At 38.1% G+C, this 16,549-nt stretch overlaps 1 protein-coding gene across 10 annotated transcripts in view; it reads right to left on the reverse strand.

Annotated features, from left to right (window-relative positions):
- Positions 1 to 16,549, reverse strand: part of ZMAT4 (zinc finger matrin-type 4) — a 377,855-nt gene that overhangs the window by 113,335 nt on the left and 247,971 nt on the right. Inside the window, exon 6 of one of the 10 annotated variants that reach the window (XM_086379835.1) lies at positions 5,187 to 15,844. The exons of the other annotated variants lie outside the window; for them this stretch is intronic. Within the exon in view, the coding sequence (XP_086235961.1) occupies positions 15,792 to 15,844 (53 nt within the window). The 3' untranslated portion in view covers positions 5,187 to 15,791. Of the gene's footprint in view, positions 1 to 5,186; positions 15,845 to 16,549 lie in introns of those variants that run through there. 10 annotated transcript variants of the gene reach the window in all.

Here is a 16,549-nt window from a genome sequence, read left to right on the forward strand (position 1 = left end):
GTCAATATTTGGTGGATCATGGAGAAAGCAAAGGAGTATCAGAGAAACATCTGCTTCATTGACTATACTAAATCCTTTGACTGTGTGGATCCCAACGAACTGTGGAAAATTCTTCGAGATGGGAATATCAGACCACCTTACCGGTCTTCTGAGAAACCAGGTCAAGAGGCAACAGTTAGAACCAGACAAGGGACAACAGACTGGTTCTAAATTGGGAGAAGTACGATAAGGCTGTATATAAGGATCAACGGGTATGAATTTGAGCAAACTCCAGGAGATAGGGGAGGATAGAGAAGCCTGGTATGCTGTAGTCCATGGGGTTACAAAATCAGACAAGGCTTAGTAAGTGAACAACAACAGATTCTGGGGCTTCTAAAAATTCCTCTGCATCTTCAGTGATCCCCTCATCAACTCTGGTGTCATGGCCAGGAAAACATTTAATACTCTGGATAAGTAGTTAATAGACATCGCTTTTGTACATGTGTTTGAAAAGCAATGTTTAAAAAGGGAAACTTAAAGAGTGGATATACATATATATACACATATATATATATTCATATTCATATATGTGTGTGTGTGTGTGCTTGGTCACTTAGTCATGTCCAACTCTTTGCGACCCCGTGGACTATATAGCCTGCCAGATTCCTCTGACCACGGGATTCTCCAGGCAAGAATACTGGAGTAGGTTGCCATTTCCTCCTCCAGGGGATCTTCCTGACCCAGGGATCAAACCTGCATCTCCTGCATCGCAGACAGATTCTTTACCTCTGAGCTGCTGGGGAAGCCTATATATATATATATATATATATATATATATATATATATATATATAACCAAATCACTTTGCTATACATCTGAAACCAAAACAATATTACAAATCAACTATACTTCAAGTTTTAAAAAGTTAAGATGTTAAAAATAAAAATTAAAAAGGGACCTTAGGAAGTCAAAGAAACTATAGTCAAGTTTCAGAGTGGGAAAGGCTGAGTTCTGACATACCTTGTAGGGGTCCCCATCACCACCTGCCAAAAAGAACGTCAGTGACCTGGCCCTTTTCTAAAGGTTCCAGACTTCTGAGCAAGCTTCTTAGCCCCTGTCATAAGAGATGCCATGCAGAACTGTGAGAAAGTCCAGCAATCAAAATTAAGGACATTTCCAAAAGATCCTGTGACTATTCCATGGCACTTTTCAATATGTCATTGCCTTTTCATTTAATGGACATGAGAACATTTCCTAGCAGATATTTGAGGGTTACACATTTTGCATTACCTTTTCTTCTTAAGAAACAGGCCTGCACTCACAGAACTGATTGCAATGGGAAAACAGACTCTGCCAAGCAGTGACGACTGATGTATGGTGCAGCAAAGCTTTCACTCTGGGAAAAACCAGCTTCTCGGACATAAAGGCAAACCATTGCTTCGAGTCCTGCACATCCCCATTCTTATTTTTAACCCAGTGCTCAATTTATTCTGACAAAGAATCAAAATGGCCTCACAGTGTTTTGGGGGTTGTTTTTTGTGTGTTTGTTTGTTTTTTGGTGTTTCGAAGGTCAGCTTTAAATGCCTTCACATTTCTTTGGCTGCCTTCTGTTAATCTTCCAGGAAAATAAACAACAACTTAGAAAATTTAATTTGCTATGCCTGCTAAAGCTTCTCGAGCTGTAAGCTATAAACACGGGGCGATCACAAGTGACATAGCCTAGGGGAGCTTGTAATTACATAGAGGCATTTTGAGTCCAACCAGAAACCACTGATGAAAGATCGATGGGTAGGGGAGAGTTTTTGTCTCAGACAATCAAGTCTCATTCTAACAGATATATCTGGGGCACTGAGGAATCTTATACGAGGGATTAGGGCCCTAGGATCAATTTTAATTTCACTAAGTTCCTCAGATGCATTTGCCAAGTTGTTTGTTTCTTTTTTGTTGTTGTTTGTTTGTTTTCAATGAAAACTTTTTATTTTTATTTTTATTTTTTTTTTATTTCAGGTATACACGTGCTCCCCATCCTGAACCCTCCTCCCTCCCCCCTCCCCATACCATCCCCCTGGGCCGTCCCAGCGCACCAGCCCCAAGCATCCAGCATCGTGCACTGAACCTGGAAAACTTTTTAGTCTTTAGAAAAAATAAAATAAAAACACCTCCCTCCAGAGGGAGTCCTGGTCCTTTTTTCTGATCTGAAAGCTGGGCTAGGTATCCTGCAAAAGTAATTGCTTCTTTAGCCTTGGCTCAAGTGTGCAGTTTCTGAAAAAATAACCACCTTCAAAAGTTCCAAAGAGAGGAAGATGGTCTGAATCTCAAATATAAAAAAAATAATGAAATAGATTTTAAAAAAAATAAAAACTCTATGATTCCCAGGAGAGCAATCTTGAAATGTCTCCTCTGTCTCAAAGAGACATTTCTCAGCCAAATTGCAGGTGCTGGAGATGGGGGTCAGAAGAAACACTACAGTCATACGACCAAAATAGAATAACATAAAATTATTTTCAGATTATTCTCAGAATGGTACCCATTTCAGAGAGACAAGAAAAGCCAGTTGTTCTTATGGGAATTGCTGAGCGCCAAATCAGAATTAATGACAAGGAAGCTGACTCAGGCTAGAAGAGGCTGACACCCCAGTAAATGTGTGATTCCTCCCTTTGAGTCAGAATCCGCCAAGGTCTGGATAAAGGAAAGTAAACTGAGATGTCAATGTGGAATTCCTTATGGTTCTGCACCCCCTGTCTCCTCACAGAGAGAGAAATTAATGGGACTCAGAGAATTATTAAAATTAAACTTTAGAAGCAGAAATCCCTTCAAAGTCACAGTAAAATAGTTATTAGCCAGGTCTTGTGCTATAATAGAAGTGGTGTATATTGACGATTCAGGTCATGATGAAGTCCTGGACAAATGTCTGCTTTGAAGAAGCCCTGAACCACTCATGTGACTGCGGGATGGAGGTATCCTCGTTTTTCAGACTTAATCGGGACACGAGGTACCCATCGCCAGGGGTCAGGGGGTGAAGCAGGGTACACTAGACCCTGAGGATACTGGAATTTGGGCACCGTTGGGAAGACATCCCGGCGGCCACCGACAACAAACCTTCAATCTGTCTTTATATTCAGTTAGTGGGGGATGGACTCTCTCATGGCACAGTTAATAGGAGGGTCAGAAAGCTCCTCTGTTTAGGAGGAAATCAGTTTCCGTCCCTTCTACGGTGTGAATAAGTGCTTATTAGATGGGAGGACACTTCTGTTGTAAGGACCAAGAGATGATGGAGAGTCAGAGGCATGGGGATCAGGGAGAGAAGCACTGCAGGAGAGGCCCTGTCAGGGCTATAGTAGCATCCGAAGAAACCAGTGTGAGCATTAAAGTCAAACTTCACCCACTTCTCAATTTGGCATTTCTCAGGCTGCACCTGGGTGTGAAAGGCCCCAGAGAAAGCTTCTGGTGTTTTGGAGAATATGGGACATAAACAAGGTCAGCCACAAGCATACACACTGTTTGGATTTCTATTAAATGGGGGCAAAAGTGAGTAAATGTATAAGGCTGTATTTGGAGGAAGTAAAAGTCATAATGAATAGAAAGCACATTATAAACTTGAAGTGCAATAGAAAAGCTTTTGAGTTCAGTCTGTTATGTAGCTGTCATCTCTCTGATACAGCAGTGAGAAGTCATTACATAGCAATGAGAAATTACCCTCGGTCACAGCAGCCTCGGTCTACCCCTACAATGACTATGTTGGTGACGGCAGGGCACCCCCCCTGCACCCAAACCCCCAGGCCTATGACTGCTGTTTTCTTTGCCTTAGGGCTTATGGGATCTTAGTTCCTTGGCCAGGGATTGAACCCAGGCCCTCGGCAATGAGAGTGCAGAGTCCTAACCAATGGACTGCCAGGGAAGTCTCTGACTGCTGCTTCTCAGCTGAGCAAAGCCTAGAGGTGGTAAGGGCTCAAGTCACAGACAAGGTCATGGAGAAATACTGGCCAACCACCCTTTAAAGGATTCATGCCTTCAGCTTGACACTCTTTACCTTCTCATCCATGACTGTTCAGATATATATGTGAAAATTGGAGGTATGAAAATCGTACTTGGGTAAAATTTTCCACCAGGTTTTGAGTGAGCATGGAGATAGTTTGGGAGATGAGAAGGCCCAGCTGGGGCTAATGCACCCAGGCAGGCTCTGGATCTCCAGCCGGACACGAGGACCCCAGGTCCACACAGGGATTCCCACACTCGCAGGGGAATTCCCGGGCTCACACAGGGCTCAAGCTCAGGGAGCAGTTTTAAGTTTTAGAATCTCCACCATTCTCAGTCATGGGATTTTTGTAACAACCTTCCACAGAGGTGGATCAGAAAGACAAAGCTGTGTTTCTCTGAGGTGCAGCCAAGGTAAGGTTGAAGTGAAGTGTTAGTCACTCTGTCCTGTCTGATTCTCTGTGACCCCAAGGACTGTGACCTGCCAGGCGCCTCTGTCCATGGAATCCTCCAGGCAAGGATACTGGAGTGGACAGGTATTCTCTTCTCCAGGGGATCTTCCTGACCCAGGGACCGAACTTAGGTCTCCTGCATTGCAGGCAAATTCTTTACCATCTGAGCCACCAGGATTTTCCTAAATAACTTTTCTACGGAAATAAAAAGCGAGGGGGAAGAGTGAGACAAAGCAAAAACACAAACACACAGATGAAGTCACACAAAAAATCAGTATCTGAGTTCCTACTTGCCTGGGTCTAACCTTCATAGTTTTGAGGGCAGGTGCTTGTCTCAAACAAAAGATCTTTATTATAAATAAATACATATGTAAAATACAGAGGTAACAATGTACAAATGTATGTAAATCCATGGCTTATATTTGCATATATTTATAAATGTATATATATATATATATAAGTATATGTGTAATATGGTATATATATTTGTATGCCTATATTATTACACAAGAGAAAAATGAAGAGAAACACTCAAGTGAGGGGAGAATTATAAAAAAAAGAAAAAGAAAAAAATGACAAGCTACCACAAGCCACTCCCTTCCCCTGTCCTCTCTTTCTTTGCCTTGTATCTATTTATATTTACATTTATTTTGCTCAGATGACTTTCAAATCTTGGTACAGGAACAGGGAAAGTAAAAGCTCAGAAATGGCTCCATACTTTACATGTCTCAATAATTTACACAGAAATGAAATACTTAAAAGTATTGATAAATTTTAGTCTTTGTTTTTTTTTTAAATGATTTTTCAAATTTGAGGATCCTCTCTGGCAATAAAAACTGATGCTGCCAAGGGCAGTGAACGCATTTCCTTCTTCAAAGACATCTTTTACTCTTTATTTTATTGAAATTAAAGCTTTTAATGATATTTTGGCCTGAAGAATTAGGTATGGCACAAAGTGTACCAAATTTAGCAAGTGAACATACAGGAAGTGTGATTAAAATTGAATTTTGGATAAATAATAAATAATTTTTGAGTATCAGTGTGTCCCAAATATTGGATATTCATTGCATACTAAAATTAAATATACTAAAAATTATTTGTTATTTTTCTGTAATCCAAATTTATCTGATCTTCTTCTATTTTATCTGACAACCCAAGGGGCCATTAAAAAAGTCATACCCACACCATATAGCCTACTGTTTTTGTGGATGAGCATCAAATATAAGAAATTAAAAAATAATTATCCTAGGATGTCAAAGACAGTAGGAAAAAATTCACCATTTAGTCATCCTCATTAGCATGGCTGAGAGGCAGAACATACAAACAGTCAACGTGGCTTCCCGAAGATCCACACACTTTAGTGTATTCAGCTTTCCTCATTTCCTCCCTTGGCCAACAAGGTCATGCTTTTAGGACAAATATCTCCAGCTCACTCCATTCCATACAAAGATAAAAGACTTCCTTCTAAACCTGATGCACAAGCATGTCCTTCCTTCAGGAGAAAAATCTGGCTACATTATGGCAGTTTTAGACTCTCTCTCCTAAAAGCTATCTGTGAAAGGAGGGCTATTAATATTCTCCCTATTTCCTTATCTAAGGAAGGAGGGTTGCAGGTGAGGCCTCTCCCCTATCAGATTTAGAGGAAGAGCATCAGTGTTTGGAAGGAGTAAAGATCAATATCCATCATGGTGGGTCTGAGACCTCACATCCGGGCCGTATTTCATGAAAGCAAGATGACCATCCTAGCTCCCCAAGGAAAGGTATATGAAAGACACTGAAGTCTTCTCTGGGTCAAACACTGCTGTGAGGGAGCAACGTCACACCTTATCTACCTGCTCTCCTGTTACAGGCTTTGTGAGTGTGTCACTGTCAGAGCAGAAGTTTTGGAACCTGTTTGGAAATGCCTTAGAGAGCACTCTCTATCCTGAGCTGCGAGAAGGTGCAGGTGGAAATTTCTTGGCAGCCTTAGAATTACTGTCCATTTCTCAGTGGCTGGTTTCCCAGTCTGTTTAACCAAGCACTTGCCACATGTTACATCAGGATGAGGCTCAAGCAGTTCAGATGTTGTATTCTGCCTTTTGTGTTCATTTGGGAATGATAAAAAGGGAGGCCAGGAACTCTGTCTTATGAGCAACAATAGATGGGTTACATTATCTGTTCAGATACCTAAGGAGTCTCTGCCTATAAAAGTCAGTATATACTTAACATTTGGAAAGCCATACTCCTTTGGAAGTATGTCTGGGCCCTTTATATCCATGAGACTAGCATGAGGGGGGAATCCCCCAGGGGGCACTTACTGATTCCCTAAACACATACTTCTTCTTCAGGGCATGTCAAGTGCCAGCCATTGGGTTAAGCGTTAACTCTACAGTGATGAAACAGTGTACTAAGCCTCTGCCGTCACAGAGCCTTCAGCCTGCAGGAAGAGATGTGCAAAGTGATGACAACCATTGCAATGGGTGTCGTGACATGAAACCACAGTGCGGGGCCCTGTGGGGAGATGAGGAAGGACCCCAGCTTGGAAGCATCCTTGTGAAAGCTTCCTAGAAGATGCTTATCTAAGGAGAGGGCTAAAAACTTCATAGGAATCTACCCAGTGAAGTGTGTGTGTTGGCGTGTCTGTCTGTGTGGTATCTGTGTGTGTGTGTGAGTGTGTGTGTGTGTGTGTGTGTGTGGTGGTAAAAACAAAGGAGGAAGTGCAATGTTTTCGGAATGTAACTATGCAAAGACTCACAAGAAACTAAAATTATTTCACTGTGGATAAAGTGTAAAACGAGGTTGAGAGTTTTTAGAGGCAAAGTTGGAGAGGAAGATAGAAATCCGATCTCCAAATCCTTTCCAACAATATTAAGTTTAAACTTTCTCCGGAGGAAAATACTGAGCTTACAAAGGTTTTTAAGCAGGGTAATGGCATAATAAGATTTGTATTTTATAAAAACTTCTCTGGATGCCAAATGGGAAATAGATTAAAGAAAGAGACTGCTTAAGGGATTCTTCCAGTAGAGGAATGATGAGCTGAAAGGCGTAGATGCAATTTAAAAACAAAAAATACTTGAAGAGAAAGAATTTGACTACATAAGGGCACTCCAGTAATTAATAAGACTCCATACTTCCAATGCACGGAGGATGGGTTAAATCCCTGATCAGGGAAATAAGATCCTACATGCCTTGTGGCATGGGCAAAAGATTAAAATAACAAAAATTAATTTGACCAGGTAGAATAAAATGGAAAAAAAAACTTTCAAAGTAAACAAGAGGTATAATGCCCAAATCATGGTTTCTAATATAATTATCAACAAAGAGGGGGTACAACCATGATGTCTTCAAGAAATGGCTAATTCTAGGACTGAGGAAGGAAATTTACCAGATGATCCTCAAGTATCTTGTGCTAAAAAGTAAGGAAATGCCAACAAAACAAATCAAACAAGGAAAACCCCACAATAATAAGAGTATATCAAAGAGACAGAGGAGCTTAGCTACAAGAATTCCCAGAGGTAAAACCAGAATAATTTAAGCAACAAACTAAATAGAGTAGAACTGGATTATAACCAAAAGTGTAAAGTAAATATATCTGTGAGTTCATACTGATATAAATAAATGATTGAATAAATGAAGAGGAGATAAAAAAGAAATACTTCCCAGGCAGAAGACTTCTAAATAATATCTACATATCCAATTCATTCTCAAGATAGTGGAGGATAACTCTCCACTCCTTAAGTGTGGGCTTCTTTCCAAAGACATGATCATGGGCTAGGTGTCAAGGTTAACATCAACAGTCAGAAGTCACACTGATAGTATGTACACGCAATACTACTTTGCCACTGTGGTCTTTGCCTCAAAACCTCATGCCCCTGTCAAATCATGAAGATAGTACCAATTAAGGGGCATTCTCCAAAATATCTGACCAACACCCTCAAAACTATCTAGATTATAAAAAACAAACCGATTCTGGGAAACTGTCACAGCTAAGAACCCTACAAGACATGGTTAATTGTTATAACGGGGACTTCCCTGGTGGTTCAGCGGTTAAGAATCCGCCTTCCAATGCAGGGGACAAGGGTTCGGTTCCTGGTCGGGGAACTAAAATCTCACAAGCCATGGAGCAACTAAGCCTGAGCACCACAACTACTAACCCCATGCACCTGAGTGAGAGATCCTGCAGGCTGCAGCAAAGATCATACTTGCTGCAACCAAGAACTGACACAGCCATAAATAAATAATTAAAATAATAATAACTACATTAGTATTCTAAAAATAACAACTGCAATTGACTTCTGGAATAGAAAAAGGATATTAAGTAAAAATTAAAGAAGAATGATCAATTAGGGACTTCTATTAGTAACAACTTATCAATATTATTTCATTACCTGTGACAAATGTGATACACAAACATAAGACATTAATAACAGGAAAAACTAGGCGTGATATACATGAAAACTCTCTGTACTATCTTCACAGTTTTCCTGTAAGTCTAAAACTATTGTAAATTTTTAAAGTTTATTTAATATATACATAAACAGCAGTGATAGAAATGAAAACCATGAATTACTGAGATAAGAAAGAATCTAATTTTTTTCAGCAAGAGTATTTGAAAAGACATCTAAGGTTTTAGGGAGAGCCAGGACATAATATATATTTTACTTAAGTTTGACAGATTAGAGAGAAGAATGTATAGAGCTAAAGAGAACACTTAGGTAATCTAAGTTCATTGTAGTAAGGACTTTTATTTGGGAAAATATCTATACAGATAGAGAAAATAATCAGTAGAAGAGAAACTATATTCAGTCAGATTCTGGATTGAAGAAAAACATTCTTTTTAGCCCAATGGAAGGAGTGTGGAGAGCCTTAACGTAGAGGTACTAGAGGAAGGGCCTGAATGAGATATGATCAGAACGCTTCCAGCATGGCAGTAAGGTTTCCGGCACTGGGTAGATTTTCACACGAGGGAAACAAAGAGACAAAAGCAAAGGTAAGTGACAACTCATGAGTATCAGTTACCATAGGAAACAAAATACAGTCAAAAGTCTCTTTGAACCCCCTTAAATCATCCATAAAGTATAGTATATACAGTTGTATGTACGTGGTAGGTGGGGTAATACGTATACAGTATAGTGAGGTAACAGTAATAGAAGAGGGTAATTGTGCTAAGATAATACACATCCCTTAACAACAGAATCCTAATATTCTCACTGTCAGTTATCCTCACCATGATACATAATAAGTATCTCCTTTGAAATAAGTATGCACAAAGAGGACTTTCCATGGTAGGTTTAGTTGGGTCTTGAATTTTACTCATTCAGAAAATCTCTTCCTTTGAATTGAATGGATAATCATGTCATATTGAACTATACTTATTCAAATGGCCAGATCTGAGGCTTCCATTTTCACCACTTATGTTCATCCTGTATATTATTTCTCTTCTCCTTTCATGTTTCTTCTGACTTCTTTGAATTATTTTAGAATATTATTTTAATTTATCCATTATCTTTTTAGACAATGGATAAATTGCACTTTTTTGGTGTTTTCTCTAAAGACTTTTGTATAGAAACTTTAACTTTTTATTCTATTTAGAATACTGCATCCCTTCCAAAAAAGTGTAAGAACCTTACATTTCCATTCTTTATGTTATACTTTTCTATTGTATTTAATCTACATATGGTATAGAGACAAAGAAGGATATTTTATGATGATAATGTAGTCAATCTAACAATAAAATAAAACAATTTTTATGCCTAACAATAAAGCCTAAAATGTATATGAGGCAAAATTTGACAAAAATGAATGAGAAATGGGCAATTGGACTACAGTAACTAGAAGCTTCAATATCCAGATTTAAATACGGATAAAATAACTAGGTGAAAGATCAACAACAACAAAACCAAAGACTTGAACAACACTATAAATAAGTGAGTTCCACAAAAGTTCAAGATAGTGATCAATATTTTAAAAGCATATTTCTAAATACTTGAAATAAATAATCCAAAAAAGAAATAAAGTAAACAGTAGCACTTACAATTGCATGAAAATGAGTATAATATTAGGTATAAGCTTTATAAAATGTGTATAAGACTTGTACACTGAATACTACAAAATATTGTGGAAGGAAATTTTTTAAAGACCTCATTAAATTCAACAAATCTTGAATTCATGGATTGGAAGACTTAATACTATTTAAATGGCAATATTCCCCAAATTGGGCCACAGATTCAATACAAGCCTATCAAAGCTTAGCACTCTTTTTAGAGAAATTGACAAAATGATCCTAAATTTCATATGAAAATGGAAGGGAACCAGAAAATAGACAAGATATTCTTAAAAATGAACAAAGTTGAAGTGCTTACACATCTTGATTTCAAAATGGGACAATAATCAAGATTGTGTGATGCTGGAATACAAATAGATCAATGGAATAAAACTGGTTGTCCAGAAACTCTGCCACACATCTGTAGTCAACTAGTTTTCAGCAAGGATGCCAAGACAATCCAATAAGGGAATAATCCTTCCAACAATATTCCTGGGACAAACGGATATGCACATGCAGCAGAAGGATGCTGAAATACTATTACAAAGCATATATATACAAAAGCATATATTATACAAAAAATTAATTCAAAATGGATAAATGCTAAAACTATAAAACTCTTAGAAAATTTGGGGGGAAGCTTTGTGACAATTGGATGAGGGAAGAGTTCTTTAGATTGGATAGCAAAAAAAGGAAAGAAAAAGGAAATATACACATAAATTTAAAATTCAAAATTAAAAATATTTGTGCTTCAAAGGATACTATTAAGAAAATGGAAAAGATAACTGAGAGATGGGAGAAAAAAACTGCAAAGCATATATCTGATAAGAGTCTAGTATCCAGACTAAATAAAGACTCTCACAATCCAAAAATGAAAAAACAACTCAGAAAATTGGCAAAGATTACACACAAGTATTTCCCCAAGAATATATACAAATATACAATAAAAACATGAAAAAATACTCAATGTCAGCAGCAATAAGGAAAAAGTAAATCAAAACCACAAGGAAATACCACTTTACACCAACTAAATAGTTAGAATCATGAAGATAGATAATAATAAGTGTTGACAAGGAAGTGGAGAAGTTGGAATACTCATTCATTGTTGGTGGGAACGTAAAATGGTGCAGTCACTTTTGAAAACAGGTCTTCAGTTTCTTAAAAAGTTACATGGAGAGTTACTGCATACCTGGCAATACCACCCCTAGTTACGTACCCAAGAGAACTGAAAACATGTTTGTACAGAAACTGTAATGTGAGTGTTCAAAGTAGTATTATTTATGACCGTCAAAATGTGTAAACAGCCCAAATATCTATCAGTTGCTGAGTGGATAATCAAAAAGTGATCCATATGATGGAAGATGACTCAGCAATAAAAAGAATGATGTACTGATACATGCTGCAATATAGATGGATTAAAAAAAAAAAAACCATTATGCTAAGTAAGAAAGCCAGATGCAAAAGTCACATATCATTGTATGATTCTATTTCTGCAGAATGCTCAGAATAGGCAAGTTCACAGAGACAGAGTGTACATTAGTGGTTGTCAGGGACTGTGGCAAGAAGACAGTGGGAAATAATGCTCATGGTGCAGGGCTTTATGGGATGAAGAAATGTTCTGAAATTGTGTTCACGGCAGCACTTCACAAATGGACTAAAAATCACTGAATTATATGCTTTTAAAAGGTGAATTTCATGGCATGTAAATTCTATCTCATATTTTTAAAAACTTGAATTTAAAAAGATCATATGTATTTTTAAAAAAATTAAAAGAAAGTCTGTTATGCTAATATACATATCTATTATGCCTGGCAATTTTCATTCCATCTTGAAGATCTGATTTTCCATCTGGTATTTCTGTACAGCCTGAAGAACTTCTGTAGCATGTCCCGCAGTGAAGATCTGCTGGCAACAAACTCTTTAGTTTTTGTTTATTTGAAAATGTCTTTATTACACCTTTGTCTTTGAAGAATATTTTCACTGGTTGACAGGTTTGTTTATTTGCTGCTGTTTTCCTTCCAGATCTTGGAGGAGTTCTCCTGACTTCCGGATACAATTTTTTGTTTGGTTTGTTTTTTATCTTTTAAAATTTGTTTTAATGAGAAATCAGCTATAATCCATATTGTTGTTGCCCTCTGTCTAATGTCTAACTTTTTATTGGCTGCTTTCAAGGTTTTATCCTTTATCTTTTGTTTTCAGCAGTTTGACTATGATGTACATGATGATTCAGCTATAGTTTTCTTTATATTTATCTAACTTAGAGTTCATGAGCTTATTAAATATGTAATTTCTTCTGTCATATACATTATACTTTTTTACTTTGCCCCATGCACTACTACTGGGGCATTTTAATATTTTAAAATATTTTTTTTTCTCTGTGCTCTTTAGTTTGGGTCATTTCTATTGATATAACTTCAACTTTTCTGACTCTTTGGCCAAATCCAATTGGTGTTATAAAGACATTTGATGAGTTTTTATTTTGGATATTTTGTTTTTCAGATCTAAAATTTCCACTGGGTCTTTTTGTTTGTTTCTATTGATCAGATTTTCTACTGCCTAACTCATTATGAGTATATTTTCCTTTCTGTCCTCAAATGTATCCAATAGCTGGATCATCTCAGTGTCAGTCTCTACTGATTGTTTTTTTTGTTTTGTTTTGTTTTGTTTTGAATACCAGTCGCATTTTCCTATTTCTCCATAAGCATGTATATTAACTTAGTAATTTATTTTTTGGACATTATGAAATAGTACCTTGTGTAAACTTTGAATTCTGTTATAGTCCTCCAGAAGAAGTGATTTTTATTTTTGTGAAGCAGACAGTGAGCTTAGCCACTTAAACTTTCCCTGATTGTCTGTGTGTTGCAGTGGAGGTATCAGATGAAACTTCTGCTCAGTCCTTACAGCCTTTGCCAGGCTGTTTGGAGTTGGCTTTGTGAATGTAATGTTTAGGTGGCAGGGACAAGTTTAGGAAGAATATAAAAACAGAATTTGAGGCTTCTACTCTGTGGCTTTTCTTTCTTGAATTTTTATTCCAATCCCTAGTGCCATTGTCCCCAAGAGCTATTTTATTCTAGTTCTTCGAGTCATTAAGACTGTAGCTTTTATCTAAGTTTTAGCCAATCAACTTACTGCTGACTGAGGTCATCCCTGAGGGAAAAAGCCATAAAAACTGGGAGGCGCACTCAATGCTGCTTCTTTCTTCCAAGTATTCACTTCTCTCGAGTTCTTGCCTGTTTTTAATGCTCTTCATTGCTTCCAAGTACATGATTTTTTTTTATATTTACCAGAGTTTATAGTCATTATCAAGTGGTGGGTTCATCTGATAAGAGTTATTCCACTATTAACAGAACCAGACTCCCATGATTGGGTGCAGCAAGAGTGGATTCCATTCAACGAGCAGCCACATTTGGAGAAAATGAGAGACAGTTAGAAACCATGTGTATGATCAGTAATCGCTCATATGTGTATGGGCAAGAGTATGTACGTGTGCTGCAGAAGCCAATTTGACTACAAAGTTCTCCACTGAAGAACTTTTATGTTAGAAAGGTACAGCTGTGCACTTGCAATTGAGGGAAGAGAAGTGAGACAAGGAGATAAGTAAGAGGCTGGAGCTGGCCTTTGCCCTTGGTGGTTCAAAGCAAGTCTCGAATAATCAAGATGCCTCCAGAGTTCTACTTGTGTGGGTTTGCTTAGAGCTTCCAGTAGAGATTTAGCTTGTCCAGACTCAAGTCAAAGAGTGATTTTAAAAGAGCTAAGACTACACTCCTGAATCAAGTCCGTACCTAGTCCCTGGAGTGCAGAAGCCCATGGTTCATCAAAAAGAAAAGGGAGAGGACAAAATAAAGCTCTTCCTCATGGGCTCGAGGTAGGGTCAGTTCATCATTAAAGCTGGGCTTGGACAATCTGATGTACCAGATCCCATTCCAGAGACGCAGCTGTCCACACTCAAAGCACATGGACTTACAGTAAGTAGAGTGTTCCTCTGTGGTTTAGAGTGACCGGATGGAACCCGGATGGAAGACAATACTAAAGGATGTGTTGTGGATGACCCAGCCCAACGCCTTCACTGTGTAAGAGAGGAAACAGGCCCAGAGAGGTGAAGCGACTTCTCAAGATCTCCCAGCTCCTTAACAACAGAGACAAGACTCAACTCCAGATTTTCTAACTGAGTCCACTACCCCGAACCTTGAGCAGTAGCAGGACTTTGTGAAACCACAACCCTCTCCAAAAAAAGGGTTCATAGTGAGCAATGGATGCCCTTCTTTCACAGGTAACCACATAAGAAATCAAGACCTTTACAAAATTTACACACACAAAAATTTACCAAACAGGAGTGCCTGATAACTCATTTTAAATCATTTAACAGTTTGCCAGCTGGTATCTGTGAAAAGCAAGGCTGTGGCTTCACTGAGCCATTAGCTATTTCAGTAAATGCATCATTATTTGTCATACTTTGCAAAAATAGACTCAAAATTCAAGTTATTGCATATTCTTTTTCATTACCCAGGTCTAAGAACCCACTTAGCTAATGGAGGCATCATATATACCTTCAAAATTTAAAAAAAAATGTTAAATAACATTTCTATCAGCAGCACACCACAAACCTCCATACTTATAAAGATACCTTCACTTTTATTATTGTGTACTTGTGTTAAAAATGATTTATTTGTCCTGTTTGTTACACTAAAGAAATATAAATCATTTGGGGATTTTAAGCACATTTTTAAAGTAATGTTAAAATGCTTCCTTTTCCTATTAAGCTTGGAAATTTCCTGAAGTCAAGGACCATGTCTTGTTCATTATTGCATTCCAGCATTGAGCATGATAACATGTAACATATAATACACTTCACCTATGAAGTATTTGTTGAATGACTAGTGGATGAATAAATAAAGAGATTTCTCTTTTAGGTGACTCTATTCTAGCAAAGCATCAGTAGGACTGGATTTCTCCAATTTCATATAGCAGTCTCCGCCTTGGGCATATAGCCCTTCAAAAATTCCAGACACAGTTTACCAGAATTCCTACTGTTTCTTCCCTTACATTGACCTCCACTAGAAAAACCTTGGAGAAGGCAATGGCAACCCACTCCAGTACTCTTGCCTGGAAAATCCCATGGACGGAGGAGCCTGGTGGGCTGCAGCCCATGGGGTCACTAAGGGTCGGACACGACTGAGCGACTTCACTTTCACTTTTCCCTTTCATGATTTGGGGAAGGAAATGGCAACCCACTCCAGTGTTCTTGCCTGGAGAATCCCAAGGACAGGGGAGCCTGGTGGGCTGCCGTCTATGGGGTCGCACAGAGTCGGACGCGACTGAAGCGACTTAGCAGCAGCAGCAGCAGCAGCAGCAGCAGGAAAACCTCATTTTCTTGGGGGAAAAGTTCTCATGTGATGATAATTTCCAGTAGCAGAATCTATTTGAAAAATAGATCAAAAGAGTAGGATAGACTATTTGTGTGTGTGCATTTTCCTTCCTGTATCTCAGTGCATTTATATACACAGGATACAGCAGAGATCTTCAGGGTAAAAGCTTTTCACAGTATTTCACTTGCCACCACCCTGCTGTGGCCTTCTTGAAGATGGGAGAATGTCTTCTTTTATATTCCAGGACAATGCCATCTTTATACACCAGGATTTATCACAAAGCCTGGTATATGCTAAGTGTTCATTAAATATTAGTCAAAATAAGATAGTGAACAAAAATATCAGTAGGCAGGCTCTCCTTTGAATAAATCTGACAATTTTTTTTGTATACCTTAATCTCCGTTTTCACCATCCACTTTGATAGAATCTATCTATTGCAGAAAATTAGGTCTATCTGTAGCAGCTTTGAAAAAAATCAACACATGAATTTTTTTTTCTTTGCATGGAGTTAAAGCTATCATTTTAGAAACAAAGAAAATAGTTTTCCACTTGTTAAAAAACAGGTTTCTCCTGTCTTTGCATCTTTGCACAAAGCATCCCTTATTTTGTCAAATGACAAAGCCCGACTAACAAAGCCCACAGCTATTGGAAGAGTCAGCATGGCAGATACATGTTCCTAGAACCTTAGGAAAACATTGTGCTGAGCTCTTTCTAAATACTAGCCTAGTTCTGGAGCTTAAAGTAAACAATAGAGA

The sequence above is a fragment of the Bos grunniens genome, chromosome 27 (genome assembly GCF_055505025.1).
Source record: "Bos grunniens cultivar Pamir isolate PY7600 chromosome 27, Bosgru_T2T1.0, whole genome shotgun sequence".
In the NCBI taxonomy this organism is placed as follows: Eukaryota; Metazoa; Chordata; class Mammalia; order Artiodactyla; family Bovidae; genus Bos; species Bos grunniens.